At 42.1% G+C, this 16,090-nt stretch overlaps 1 protein-coding gene across 1 annotated transcript in view; it reads right to left on the reverse strand.

Moving 5' to 3' along the window:
• Window positions 1-14,656: 14,656 nt before the first annotated feature.
• The window catches only part of eogt (EGF domain-specific O-linked N-acetylglucosamine (GlcNAc) transferase), a 38,188-nt gene continuing 36,754 nt past the window's right edge, over window positions 14,657-16,090 (reverse strand). The window contains exon 16 of the mRNA XM_084062552.1: window positions 14,657-15,054. Coding sequence (XP_083918678.1) covers window positions 14,896-15,054 — 159 coding nt within the window. The 3' untranslated portion in view covers window positions 14,657-14,895. The remainder of the gene's footprint in view (window positions 15,055-16,090) is intronic.

Below are 16,090 nucleotides of genomic sequence, written 5' to 3' on the forward strand. Positions count from 1 at the left end.
CCACGCCGGGGTACGAGCCCTCCGTAGCTGGGTGATCAATCTCACACTGTGGTGGTGGTGATGATGATGATGATGATATATTCTAATCATCTCACTGTCTCCCATCTTTAAAAAATATATACAAGAAAAAAATAACACAAGAAAAAAAAAGCCACTGAAAAAGGACACTCGCTCCTCCTGACACAAACGGAAAGTCCTCAAAAAGTGCGTAAATCCCCCAAGAAGAAAGCGACAGCCGCATGGATGGACTAATGTTTGGCTATTAGGTGGATGACGGTCCGTTATACAAGTTCATCCGATCGCAGACTCTCTATATTGACAGCGGTCCCCGGACCCCCCCGGGCGGTGGTGAGTGGCCGTCCGTCACACTACTGTGGAGAGAGAGATGCGAGAGTGATCGCGGGTGATGGTAGAATGATAGCTTGCGTTTGCCTCGCTCCCTCCCGAAGCAACCAGATCGATTTGACATGAGAAATGCGATGCTGGCTTGTCTTCAACCATTCCGAACACGTGCGTGCGCGCCGTGCGCCAGGCAAAGCGCCCGCCCCCCGTTTTTGCCATCTCTCAAGTGCACGCTCAGTGATGTCATAGTTTACCCACGGATGAGAGAGGGAGAGGGAGAGAGAGAGGGAGAGAGAGAGAGAGAGAGAGAGAGAGAGAGAGAGAGAGAAGAGAGAGAGAGAGAGAGAGAGAGAGAGAGAGAGAGAGAGAGAGAGAGAGAGAGAGGGAGGGAGGGAGGGGGAGAGAGAGAGAGAGAGAGAGAGAGAGAGAGAGAGAGAGAGAGAGAGAGAGAGAGAGAGAGAGAGAGAGAGACTCTAATGACTGTAACTACTAGGCTACTGAAATCCAAAGAGAACAACTCTGGGGAGTGTACGAAATTGAGAAATTGAGAAAATTAACCAAATGGACCATCATGGGTCCATTTTGTTCATTTTATCAAATGTGTACAATTTTGTAGTTATGACTGTAACTATATAGGCTACTGAAATCCAAAGAGAGAGAGAAGCGGGGTAGATCACTATACTTTAAGATCCCATGAGGAGTTACTAGATTACTAGATTTAGATTATTATTACAAAGCATACATTAACCACTTCAGCCCTATATAGCCTATACATTTCAGCCATTTGAAAATAGCCGATCTAACAAGCTCACAATGCGTCATGATGGGATGCATTGTGAGCTTGTAGATCTGCTGCTTTCAATACCTTTTATACATTTGAAAACTTGTCAAATGCGACATTCCGCATAATGAGCACTCTCTACTTTTCGTACTTGTAAGTAGCCTACATTTTGATAGAATTCCGGACTTTCACTTTGCAACAGAGTATTTCTACATTGCAGTATTGATACTTTTACTTAAGTAAAAAATGTAGTAAGAGTACTAAAAGAGTATACTTTTTCCCACCACTGGCATGGGGCCCCGTAGGCTATACAATGCCTGTCCCCGACACGGCTGGGGAAGTCATTTGAATGGATCCCATCCTGCTCACCTTGGGGTTGTTAGCAGAGATCGACCTCCCCGTAATCCCCTAATGACTACAAATACAGCGCAATGCAATCAATCGCTCAGCAGAATATTCCAAGGATGAAATATAATTGATAGGCCATCTCCTCCCCTCCATCCACCCGGTGCGTAACGGTGATTAAATGCTGTTTAACATCTCGACGGGGGTTTAGATTTACACCTCCGCGCTTATACTGTCTGGCACGGAATCAAGTATCGATATCTATAACGCCATTTGTAACCTGATCGAACAGCTGGGAGCGATGGGCTGGACTATTATGTGAACGGGGGGGCTGAGTGTCATTGATTCAATCGGCCCGACGGTTGAGCAGCTGTCAATCTGTCAGAGGCTGTTAGAGTCAGAGAGAGGAGAGGACGACGACTCTTCCACGGCTGAAGGATTGCTGTCATCTTTATCCCAATATCTCCTCCCCACCCTGCACACACCTTCACAGCGAAGTCCTCAGTGCTCATTTAACTCAGAGGGGTGTAGGCCTACAGCATGGAACCAAATGGACCCATAATAAGGGTCCATTTGGTTCCATCCATGCTGTATTATACACCCATAAAGGGTCCATTTGGTTCCATGCTGTATACACCCATAAAGGTCCATTTGGTTCCATGCTGTAGGCTACACCTATAAGGGTCCATTTGGTATAAAGCAGTGGTTCTCAACCAGCAGGGGGTTAATTAACATCAGCGTCAGAATCATTTGAACCACTTAGCTTTGGCTATTCAAAAATAGCAGATCTGCAAGCTCCTAGCGCGGCACCGAGTGCCGCGCTATGAGCTTGTAGATCTGCTACTTTTGAAAATTCGTGAAAATGTGTGCAAATCTTGGAGTATATATATATTTCTAAAGCCCATTTTTAATTCAAATCTTTGCTTCTGGGGGTCCCTGGCACAAAACGTTTTCAGATGGGGGTCCGCGGCCAAATGTATATCAATTTAGGGGTCCTTGGCATGAAAAAGGTTGAAAACCACTGGTATAAAGTATAGTAGTAACTAAAGTTTTCAAATAATGACTTTACAATATAATGATTCATTACAATATTTGCCTCTAAAAGTACTGAAAATTGGAAATAATCCAATAAAGTAAAACATCCTCAAATTTGTACTTAGCTACTTTCCACCACTGCCCCATACACAGTTGGACGTTGTAGCTTTTTGTTGCTGGCCTCTCGCAGATGTATCACAAGCCAAGGCATTGGGGGGTTCCATAGGCAAAACAAATGCGAGACGGCAGTTGTATGAGGTAGACTGACAACCTTATTGCACCGGCTCACTTTGCTCTAGGCGATGCTGAAATATGGAACACATTTCCTCTGCCCTGTAGGCATCAACCCTGACAAACTTGCAATTGTAAACGTGTAATCCAATAACACTCGAACAATCACTAGGTTCACTTCATGAAGGTTCTTCCTTAACTCTTCGCGACCAGCGTTCTTGCGTGTCGACATGAATATAGCATATTCGTTCTGCTGATGTGGGGTGTGCACGAAACAGTTAACACCCACCGCACCCCTCCACCACCATAAAGCCAACAACATGACTTGTGCGTGCGTGCGTTTGGCGACTTGTAAAGTTGCCAAGCATTTCAGCACCATAGGGAATGGACAGCGACCCGCGCTCATTTCAGCACCACATGGAATGAACAGCGACCCACGTGCATTTCAGCATCATTGAATGAACAGCAGGCAGGCACGCACACAGGCGCGCGCGCACGCACACACACACACACACACACACACACACACACACACACACACACACACACACACACACACACACACACACACACACACACACACACACACACACACACACACACACACACACACACACACACACACACACACACACACACACACACACACACACACAGGGTGCAAATGATCATAATACGTTGTGTACTGGTCATCATAAGTGATTAGAATCCCTTCATGTTTGAATTGTGCTTCTTCAGTCCAATTGTTGTAGGATTCTGATTCTGACGTCGGTCTACTGTTTACTCGCTCTAATAAGGAATAGTTGGGGAGAATTCTAGCCTTCACTCAAAGCTTCAGTTCTTTGATGTCGACTAATAAAACCAATCTGGGTGAGAGGAAAAAAAAATGTTTCTCTACAATCCTGAAATGTCCATTTGCTAGATAAAGTTCAGGGGTCTTCAACAGGGGGTCCGGGACCCCTAGGGCCTAGGGGGTCCTCGGGGCTACTATAGGGGGTCCTCCAAATCTTTGTGTGATAGGATTTCTTTTTACCATTAGCCAAAAATAGCCGATCTACAAGCTCACAACGCCTGGCAGCATGAGGGTTGATATGTTCGGCTATTTTCGGCAAAGAGGTTTGGTGTAGGAGCAAATCAAGCACTAAGTATTGAAGGTTTAAGTGGTTAAATGTCTGAAATGAACAAAAAAAAAACATTAATTTTCAACCAGTGGTCCGGGGACCACCAGTGGTCCTTGAGGGATTACCAGGGGGTCCCCAGCAAAATTAGTTAATATAGCGGCACAATCGTTTTAACCACTTAGCTTTGGCTATTCAAAAATAGCAAAAAAGTTCATAGTCTGAGCTTGAAGATCTGCTATTTTTGAAAAACCTTGAAAAAGTGTGCATATCTTCTATCTATTTATATTTTTCAGAGCGAAAATTAACTGATATCTTTGCTTCTGGGGGTCCCTGGAACTAAACAAATTGGGGTCCGCGGCCAAATGTATATCAATGTAGGGGTCCTTGGCATGAAAAAGGTTAAAAACCACTGGTCTGACACTATATGAAATCTATGAAAAAGTTGAATCTGTGACACAATGGTATGCAATGTAGGCCTAGTGGGGGGTCCCAGCTTCATCTCTCTCTCAGCTATATATAAGGGGTCCTTGGCCTGAAAAAAAAACCCGTTAAAGACCCTCTGCCATAGAGCAAATATCAGATATCACACCGGAAAGTTGCGTGATAGTCCCGAGCTCCCTATGGCGAAGTGGATCAAAGGCTTTTTTTAATCTATATTGCAGCTAATCGACGAAAATATGTCATGCCGTTGGCTACAGGATTGATCTAATCTGAACCTCCGCAGAGGGACTGGATCTAGAATCGGAGCAAACCCAATCATGAGGAGTAAACACTTTGCTGGGCATTAAGGTGTGATGTTAAATGGTGTGGAATTCAATTTACCTCATGGTGTTCGTGGCTGGAGTCAACAAATTGATATGTCCAGCTGTTGGCAATGGATGGAAACCGTCCATTTAAGCAGATTTCCGCTTTCGACCTCCAGTTTTTTGGAGTCCGAAATGGCAAGTTATAAGAGTGGCAGAACTCTCATATTTGCTGAATGGGTGAGAATGGAGTCCAGGGGCCCTCCTTGGTGTCTCGTGTATCAGAGACCATGGGTTATAAGATCCCCCACGGGACAGGCCCACCCCCAATGGTGGAAAGTAACTATACATGTACTCAAGTAGCCTGTATAAGTGCATTTTTCAGTACTTTTTACTTTATACTCCCCATACATCTCAGAGGCAAATATTGAACTATTACTCCACTACAATTATTTGAAAACTTTAGTTACTAGTTACTTTGTGGATTTTAATTATCATTACAAAACATACATTAACCACTTCAGCCCTATTTCACTTTGGCTATTTGAACATAGCAGATCTACAAGCTCACAACATGTCACGATGCGAGGCATCGCGAGCTTGTAGTCGTAGATCTGCTATTTTCAAAAGATTTGTATATATTTGAAAACTTGAAATGCTGGGACATTCTGCACAACTTTCTATTTTGGTACTTTAAGTACATTTTGATAGCCTAGTAAGCCTACCAATACGTTTGTACTTTTACTCAAGTACATTTTGAATTCCGGACTTTTACTTGTAACAGAGTATTTCTACATTGCAGTATTGAAACTTTTACTTAAATAAAACATTTTTGTACTTTTTCCAACACTGATCAGAGACCTGGGTTACATGGACCCCCCATGTGACGGCCCACCCACCATGCACGTTACCCCGGGGAGAAAGAAGAATTAGGGAAATGCGTCTATCTGGTCATATTGAGGAATATAATTTCTTCTTCCCACTCAATCGATAACCCTACAGTAATCTGCCCTGAAAGACAATGTTTCCCTGCTTTGCGGAACGCCTGGAAAAGTGGCCGAGGTAAGATGAGCGCTCTGTAATTGATTCGTCTGTGTTCAGTGTGGTGAGAAATATTTGCCTTTGGAGATGAATTAGGTTAGGATAATAATCCTAGTACAAAACACACAGGAACATGGCTGAGATTAGCTATATAGGCCTAATAAAATAACTAAATTACATACAACGATTGTCTGACATGGGATGGGAGGCTGGGATGGGTGGCTGATATAACAAATGCATGTTTACTATAATAATAATAATATAACAATAATAATATCTCTCTCTCTCTCTCTCTCTCTCTCTCTCTCTCTCTCTCTCTCTCTGCAGTAGGGGCCCTATATAGTAGAGCCTTGGGGGCCTGTAGCCTACATGTATAGCACATGCATAAACAGTGGTGTAGCCTAAAGTAACTAAGTACATTGATTGCTCAGGTACTGTAGGCTACTTATACCATTTGGATGTATCTTTTACTTTACTGGAGTATTTCAAATTTTCAATACTTTACACCTCAGAGGCAAATATTGTACTTAAATTTTCAATACCGGACTTTTACTTTTCTACATGGTGGTATTTATACTTTTACTCATGTAAAAAAAAAATGGAATACTTCTCCCACCACTGCATGCACAGAGAAGGTAATTCAACACTTCTAGGTGAGGCAAACACCATTACTTCGGGCATGACAAAATAAGGCCACCCAGGCAGACCTGTTAGGGAACTCGGGTGGGACGCCGTCCTCCAGGAAAGACCCCGAAAGCGCTGTCTACAGCAGAGAGGTGTGTGTGAGCCTCTACGTTAATGAGAGAATGAGAGAGAGAGAGAGAGAGAGAGAGAGAGAGAGAGAGAGACAGAGAGAGAGAGCATCCCTGCACCGCGCACCATCACTCACGGAGATGCATGCACTAATTAGGCACCACAGCAAGTGCGCAGGCACGCACGCACGCGCGTGCACGCACGCACGCACGCACGCACGCACGCACGCACGCACGCACGCACGCACGCACGCACGCACACACACACACACACACACACACACACACACACACACACACACACACACACACACACACACACACACACACACACACACACACACACACACACACACACATACTTGTAACTCTGTTACAAGTAAAAGTCAAAATTGACTTGAGTAAAAGTACAAAAGTATTGGTATCAAAATGTAGTTAAAGTAGCCTACCAAAAGGAAAAGTACTCATGTAAGAAGGTCCCATTTCATGTACAAAATGCACAAACATCTTTTGAAAATAGCAGATCTACAAGCTCACAATGCCTCAAGCATCGTTGATGCATTGTGAGCTTGTATATTGGCTGTAACTAGTAACTAAAGTTTTCAAATAATTGTAAAGGAGTAAAAGTAAAAGTGTTGAACATTAGATACTCCAGTAAGGTAAAAAAAAGAAATACCTCAAAATTGTACTCAAGTACAATAGTTGAGTAAATGTACTTAGTTACTTTACACCACTGCACAACTCTGAGTGTAAAAATGTTACTGAACATCTGTTCAGTGAACAACAGAGTTACAAATGGATACAGTGTACAAGCACCAGAGACTTTTCTTATGGCTGCATGTATTGATCAAATTCTCTGCTCCATCAGTTCAGGTGCATATTGGATATTATCAGTGGTGTAAAGTAACTAAGTACATTTACTCAAGTACTGCACTTAAGAACAATTTTGAGGTACTCTTAGTTATACTGGAGTATTTCCAATTGTCTATACTTTTACTTCTACTCCATACATCTCAGAGGCAAATATTGTACTTTTACTCCACTACAATTATTTGAAAACTTTAGCTAGGCCTACTAGTTAATTTGCAGATATAAATGATTACGTTATAAAACATACATTAACCACTTTAGCCCTATTTTATACCTAGGCTATTTGAAAATAGCAGATCTACAAGCTCACAACGCGTCACAACGCGACGCGTTGTGAGCTTGTAGATCGGCTATTTTCAAACATTTTAGTACTTTTACTTTTGGTACTTTAAGTACATTTTGATACCAATACGTTGGCACTTTTACTGAAGTACATTTTTACTTTTACCTGGAACAGACATTGCCACAGTATCGATACTTTTACTTAAAGTGAAACATTTGAGTACTTTTTTTCCCACCACTGGAAAGCATCGATTTGTAAGTGCCATGAAGGTTAATGAGAGCAGACATCTTGGTTTCCCATGCTGTTTGATCCCACTGCGTAAAGATTGTTCATTTTCTTTTACGAGGTCACTGGCAGTAACCCGAGCAGGGCCATAAATAGTGTCCATGCCCAGACAGGCCCGGTGTCTGTCAATACTCACAAAGTATATCAGCCACAACATCCTGCAAAAAGCAGGCAAGAACTCTGACTGCTCTGCTGACAGTGGTGGAAAGTAACTAAAGTACATTTACACAAGTACTGTACTTGAGTACAATTCTTTTTAGGTATTTGTACTTTACTTGAGTATTACTTTTACTTCTACTCCAGTACATCTCAGATGCAAATGTTGTACTTTTTTACTCCATTACAATTATTTGAAAACTTAAGTTACTATAGTTACTTTGTAGGTTTTTATTATTCTTACAAAGCATACATTAACCACTTCAGCCCGTATATGCATTTTGGCCATTTGAAAATAGCAGATCTACAAGTTCACAACTCTGCTGTTTTCAGAAGATGTGTATAGATTCTATACATTTGAAAAGTTGTGAAATTGGACATTCTGCATAATGAGTACTTTCTACTTTTGGTACTTTAAGTACATTTTGATACTAATACTTTTGTACTTTTACACAGGTAAAAAAAAAAATATTCCAGACTTTTACAGAGTATTTCTACATTGCAGCATTGATACTTTTACTTGAGTAGTTCAGCCAAAACATCCTGCAAAGAGCAGGCAAGAACTGGGCAAGAAGACTGCTGACATGGGCATTTGGGTAGCTATTGCGCACAGGGGCAGTTCTGACAGTGGTGGAAAAAGTACTAAAATGTTTTACTTAAGTAAAAGTATCAATACTGAAATGTAGAAAAAAACCTACTCTGTCCGGAATCAAAATTGACTTGAGTAAAAGTACAAAGGTATTGGTGTCAAAATGTACTTAAAGTACCACAAGTAGAAAGTGCTCATTATGCAGAATGTCCCATTACACAAGTTTTCAAATGTGTAAATTGTATACAAATCTTTTGAATGTAGCAGATCTTCAAGCTCACAATGGGCATTGTGAGCTTGAAGATCGGCTATTTTTAAATGTTTATAGGACTAAAGTGGTTAATGTAGGCTATGTCTTGTAATAATAGTCAAAATCTACAAAGTAACTAGCAACTACAGTTTTCATACGATTTTAGTGGAGTAAAAGTACAATATTTGCCTCTGAGATGCAATGGAGTGCAAGTAAAAATATTGACAATTGGAAACAGTCCAGTAAAGTAAAAGCACCTCAAAATTGTACTTAAGCAAATTTACTTAGTTACTTTTTTTTCCACCTTATGCCTGCCTCATAGAAAGTCCACACGACACAACCCTCGAGTCGCGTCTCACATTTTCGATCCATGCGTGGTGTTGCACTGCCATCCAGTGGCCGCACCGCGTCATTGTCGACTCAAAGAGTTGGGTTTTTGAGGTCACTCAGATTTATTACAGTGACAGTAAAAGGCTGAACCAGTGCCCTTTTGCAGAGAGCCCTTTCCCTCCTCAGGCCTGAACTCACTAAAATAATGAAAGCCACAGCAAAGACCTGTCTGGCATCAGCAAGAATTGGCCAGACAAGGGGCTCCACTTGTTTTTTTTTTGTGCCCACCTTCAAGGTCACACTTCAAAAGATGATTGATTAAAATGATGATGAATCAGATCCCCGATGATGCCCGATATGGTGAAAAGAGACTTGAGAGTCATGCGTCAGCACTTTTGAATTATTTTATTTTCTTTCTGTATGGAAAGATTATCCACACACGTTCTTGTAAAACACTGCCAAAAAAAAGCGGCCCAAATCGGTTCAACTTAGTTCCACACATAAATAAAACGTCACTCTGTACGAGAGGCCACAAAACAAGAGAGTGAAAGTACTCTCAGGCGTTGCATCGAGACGGCATGCGATTTGTGCACGTTCCCTGTCTGACAAATTTAGTACAAAAACAGATATTCATATACAAAGGTAACAGTTGATAGCAGCACCCTCGACATTAGATAAAGCCTGTGCTGAGATGAATACAGTACATTCTCTCTTAAACCAGACATACCTGTCTGTATGTGGTCAAACCACAGAACACCCGGAGACGTCTTGTCATTTTGATTTCAACGGTGCTGCCCTGTCAGAAGAGATCTAAACCACGTGGTTCCCTAACCTCTTTCTGGATCAGGGCCCACTTGAACATCTAGAAAAGGGGTCTTCAACGTTTTCAGGCCAAGGACCCCCTAGCTGAGAGAGAGATGAAGCAGGGACCCCCTCTATATTGTATAAAATTGTGTTTCAGATAAACTTTTGCTGCTCTTTTTTCCATCACACCTATAACTCCAAAAATAGCCGATCTACAAGCTCACAGTTGTGAGCTTGTAGATCTGCTATTTTTGGCTAAAGTTCTCCTCAGAAAGGGGATACTAGGATTCAAGTGGTTAATGTAAAAAGAAAATCTTATCACACAAAGATTTGGCGGACCCCCTGTAGTAACTCTGAGGATTTGAAATGGGACATTTACTTAGGTAAAACATTTGAGTACTTTTTCCACCACTGACTGTCGCCAAGAACTTGTTCATGAGGAAACGGTTGAGTCTTGACCTGCTCTATGTGTAAAAATGTCATGAGGCAACTTCTGTGGCGATCTGGAGATCTACAAATACAATGGACTGGAGTGGAGTATTTGGAAAATAACAAAGAACAGTGGATGTTAGACCACGTGCTATGCTGAATTTAGAATCTCGCCAGCTTGTAGATCGGCTATTTGCAGCCTGCGGCGCCACCATTATGGCAAAGTATAAGCAGTGGTGTGAAGTAACTAAGTACATTTACTCAAGTACTGTACTTAAGTAACATTTTGAGGTATTTTGTACTTTACTGGAGTATTTCCAATTTTCAGTACTTTTACTTCTACTCCACTGCATCTCAGAGGCAAATATTGTACTTTTACTCCACTACGATTATTTGAAAACTTTAGTGTCTAGTTACTTTGCAGATATAAATCACTATATTATAAAACATACTGTACATTAACCACTTCAGCCCTATTTTATACCTAGGGCTAGGCTATTTGCCCTAACCTTAGTGGGGGAACATAGAACCCGGGGAACATAGGGATGACCCCATACTTTGTTTGTCTTGTCTAGGCTCTATATGGGTATGCGTGCTGTGACATCATCATCAAACCCGGAAGTTATGCAGGAATGCCTACTGAGTGTCAAAAAAATACTTTCTGGCCTTGACAGCCCATGCATCCAAACAGAAAAGTCATATCTGATTGCATTAAACAACATTAAACAATGTTAAACTCACTTTGCATGTTGCTTTGCCACTCGATGTGCCATTCACTTTAAGCATGCGCATACCCTCTATTCACAGCAGCCATATTGTGAAGACATTCACAGGTGTTACCAATGATACTAATGAAGGCTCTGTTCCATTCTGGTCAAACAGAGTCAGGGTGCTGGTATTGTGCATGTTGGCTCACTGGAAACACTCTGTTACACCAGTGTGGGTCTACAGTTGGGGTCCAGGGACCCTCATGGGCTTCCAGATGGCCCCTTACAGGTGTGTAACTCTGAGAGTGTACAAATGGAACCAAATGGACCCGTTCCATTTGTACACTCTCAAAGTTGTGGGGGTCGTGGAAACCACTGTGCTACACTAAATGGAACAGAGCCTTCATTAGTATCATTGGTAACACCTGTGAAGGAAGTGATAATATGGCTGCTGTGAATAGAGCCTTCATGACGTCATGTTCTTGCATTTTGAGCAAAACAAATTCCTGCATGTCCTACACACTGGCGATGAGCCGTGAACGACAAGGGGATTTTTCCACTTTATTCCATGGCTGTCAGACAGAGGGTTTGTTTTCGTCCCTCTGGACTTCATCCGCGTCGGATCTGAAAAATCCAGCAGGTGTTTGTGATAGTTTGTCACACTGTCTGACGCAAAAGGAATATCGCCATAACTGTATTGTCAAAGATACAGACACAGACATGCACGCGCAGGCACACAAACACACACACACACACACACACACACACACACACACACGCACACACACGCACAGCTACCAAACGGACACATTAGATGTCCATTAGAAGCACGTTTTGGGAGAGATAAGTCTATACTCATGTTTCCATCCAAATGTTGTGCAATCCTGGGCAAATGTTCCAATCAATTGTGTGTTTCCATCAACTGCAGTTTAATGAGGCCTGAAATGGCAATAGGTCCCCAATTTCAATCACTAGGGCAGTGACAAACAGAAGCAAAAGGGCTTTCCTTTTTTAGACACCTAAAAAAATATATTTAGGTGTTTTTTCCCCATCTCTAAGGCCTCCCATACATGAAATGGATTATTGTATACAAATATTCTACTGCAAAAATTGTGCAATCGATATATCTCTGCTGTCCGGCAGGAACCAGCTAACTAAGCAAAATGTTTTTAATACAATAATCCTAATTTCATGTATGGGAGGCCTTAGAGATGAGGACAAACAATGATGTGTTTGGTTCTACCTCCGGGTAGGGGTATCTCAAATCTTTTGGGGGCCATTGTCGCTAGCCTGCACCCTTCATCTCATCTCCTTCAACCCATTCCATCCGGGAAACGCATCTGTGTCATTTTAGATTTTTTTGGCTATTCAAAAATAGCAGACCTACAAGCTCATAGCTTATAGTGCGGCACCGAGTGCCGCACTATAAGCTTGTAGATCTGCTATTTTCTGGAAAAACGCTAAGATTTTAATACATATTTTAGCTAACATTTGTAAAATATGTTGTTCCAGGGACCCCCCAGAAGAAAAGATTTGAGTTACAAATGTACGCTTTAAAAAATATATATTCAAAGGTTTGCACACAATTCACGATTTTTTCAAAAATAGCAGATCTACAAGCTCATAGCGCGGCACTCTGTGCCGCGCTATGAGCTTGTAGATCTGCTATTTTTTAATAGCTCAAAGAAATCTAAAACGACAGATGCGTCCCCGGATTGAACGAGAACAACTTTTTTCCACCTCATCCCAAGCGTGAGAACATTATTAAAACATGATTAAAAAAAATGATATTTAAGTGTTTTCTTCAAATTCCTGTCATTTCCATACACGTCTTCTTCTCCTGCTCAGATGCAGACATTGCACACACATTAAAGCTACAATCTGTACGTTTTATGTCCGTCGTCAACCTCGACCGAGGGAGAGAGAGGTATAACCGCCATGATGTCTGAACTACAACAAAGATTGGCAGCGCATAGTGTCCGATCCAAATGCTGTCTTCTTAGGTCCTGTCCTGTCTTGACACCAGGGTCAAAATGTCTCAATGGAAGAGTAGGGAGACCACCTCCAACCTCTGCAGATGTACTATATTGTATTAAAATACTCCATAGAGATTGGTAAAAAAAAACAAAAACATTTGACTCTTTAAAATAAGTCCCGGATTGTGGCTTTAAGATTCATTGACTGATCCACATGTCTAGAAACAGCAGCGTAACGCTAAACCAGCAACTAAATCTATGAGCAATATATAAAAGAATGTTGCAGCCTGGATGTGATTAGAACCAGTGGTGGAAAGTAAGAAATTACATTTACTTAGGTACTGTACTTAAGTACAATGTTGAGGTATTTGTACTTTACTTGAGTATTTCCAATGTAATACTTTTACTTCTACTCCACTACATCTCGGATCCAAATATTGTACTTTTACTCCACTACATTTATTTAAAAAACTTTAGCTATACTAGTTACTTTGTAGATTTTGATTATTATTACAAAACATACATTAACCACTTCAGCCCTATATACATTTCGGCCATTTGAAAATAGCCGATCTACAAGCATTCTTGCAGAATCTGCGACGCATTGTGAGCTTGTAGATCGGCTATTTTCAAAAGACGTGCATACAGTTGAAAACTTGAAATGGGACATTCTGCATAATGAATACTTTTACTTTCAGTACTTTAAGTACATTTTGATGCCAAATCTTTTGTACTTCTACTCAAGTACATTTTAAAATTCCAGACTTTCACTGGCAATGGAGAATTTCCACATCGCAGTATTGATACTTTTACTTATAAGCACAAAACGTTAATACTTTCTCCACCACTGATTAGAACCCCACCCACCGACGCGACTGTCACCAAACCGCACTGAAGCCGACGCTCATCATGGGCGACGAGTGACGAGACGCACAGTAAGGAGACGTGGCTCTTGTTTGACAAGGCGCCCTAAACAGCTGCTCATTAGCTAACTTTGTCAGTGCGGAATGAAGTCGACACTGAAGGTATAATAAAAGGATGTTTGTGGGGGGGGGGGGGGGGGGGGGGGTGCGTCTTTTCCTTCTGTAGACGGCCCGTCCCTTTTTTTTTTTTTTACTGATGTGACGCTAATGGAACCCGGTGGAGGATCTTCAAACAGAAGAGCCATTCCGCCATCGTATTGCTTTGTCAGTCGTCCCGGCTCGTCACAAAACAGTGTGGGAGAAAGAGACAGTAGTAGAGAGACAGAGGGGAGGGGGGGGAGACGGAAAAGCTCGACTAGAGAGCGCTGAAAGCCCCGTGGACAGCTATGTACACATTTAGAATGGATTACAACTTAAGCCAGGGGTCTTCAACAGGGGGTCCGGGACCCCTAGGGGGTCCTCAGAGTTACTGCAGGGGGTCCGCCAAATCTTTGTGTGATAAGATTATTTTTTTTACATGAACCACTTGAATCCTAGCATCCCTTTTCTGAGGAGAACTTTAGCCAAAAATAGCCGATCTTCAAGCTCACAACGCCTCGCGCTGCGAGGCGTTGTGAGCTTGTAGATCGGCTATTTTTGGAGTTATAGGTGTAGAGGGGAAAAAAGAGCAGCAAAATTTTATCTGAAACACAATTTTATACAATATAGAGGGGGTCCCTCCCTGCTTCATCTCTCTCTCAGCTAGGGGGTCCTCGGCCTGAAAACGTTGAAGACCCCTGACTTAAAACTGTACTCCGTCTTCTCCATCTTCTTCTAGAGAAGGCGTCTGGTGTTTTCCCGTCGTGTGGGAGCTTCTCTCTGAAGCCATTTCTTCGCCCATTTCCTCCCTCCCCCGCACTCTTTTACAGCTCGTCGCGGACGGTTCGGAGCCGCCGCCGCCGCCGCCACCGCGGGTGGCTCGTGACGTAGTCGGCCGCTTCCAGCACCACGCGCATGAACTCCTCCACCTCAAAGGAGTAGTTGGTGAACTTGGGATGGTCCCCCAGGGTGGGGTGGTGTCCCTGTGAGGAAAACAGGGGGGGGCAGGGGGGAGCATATAAGGTGAACTTGTGAAATCTAGGATAAAACACGAGAAAATATAAATAACCGTGGGGGACGGAGACTGTTGTTGTGTGAAAGGAGGCAGGAACAGCACAGGCATCAAGGACTGTCCCAATTAGAGGCGGTGGTGTGAAGTAACTAAGTACATTTACTCAAGTACTGTACTCAAAAGTACAATTTTGAGGTATTTCTACTTTACTGGAGGGTTTCCAATTTTCAGTACTTTTGCTTCTACTCCACTACATCTAAAGAGGCAAATATTGTACTTTTACTCCACTACAATTATTAGAAAACTTGAGTTACTAGTTACTTTGTAGATTTTGATTGTTATTACGAAACATACATTAACCACTTCAGCCCTATATACATTTCGGCCATTTGAAAATAGCCGATCTACAATCTCACAATGCGTCGCGATGCGACGCATTGTGAGATTGTAGATCGGCTATTTTCAAATGATTTTCATACATTTCAAAACTGGGTAATGGGACATTCTGCATTTTACTTTTGGTACTTTAAGTACATTTTGATGCCTACATTTTGAATTCTGGACTAATACTTGCAACAGAGTCTTTCTATATTGCAGTATTGATCCTTTTACTTTTTAGTACTTTTCCCACCACTGATTAGAGGTTAGTGTAAAACGTGCTCCGGTCCCTTCATTGGGCTGATTGAAGGCGTATGTTTCATGGTAGTTTATGTCCCACAATTCTTTGTGAACATTAACGTCACGTATCACTACATGTGTTTTTTTCAACCAAATAGTCAAACATGTTTTGTGAAACAATAATTAGCAGAGATGTTCGTGTTTTATAAGATTTTCAACAGGTCAGAGACATTGTATATCCATTATAATCCATGGTCGGATCATGTGTATAAACAAACACGATCCATGTACCAACCCTTAAAGGGTTACGTTTTCAGAGGCAAGTTGTGGTGAGGTAGTTTTCACCCGCGCAGCCAGGCTGAAGGCACCATATCCGGCAATAATGAACG

Source organism: Gymnoscopelus microlampas, assembly GCF_963454915.1.
Source record: "Gymnoscopelus microlampas genome assembly, chromosome: 7".
Classification (NCBI taxonomy): domain Eukaryota; kingdom Metazoa; phylum Chordata; class Actinopteri; order Myctophiformes; family Myctophidae; genus Gymnoscopelus; species Gymnoscopelus microlampas.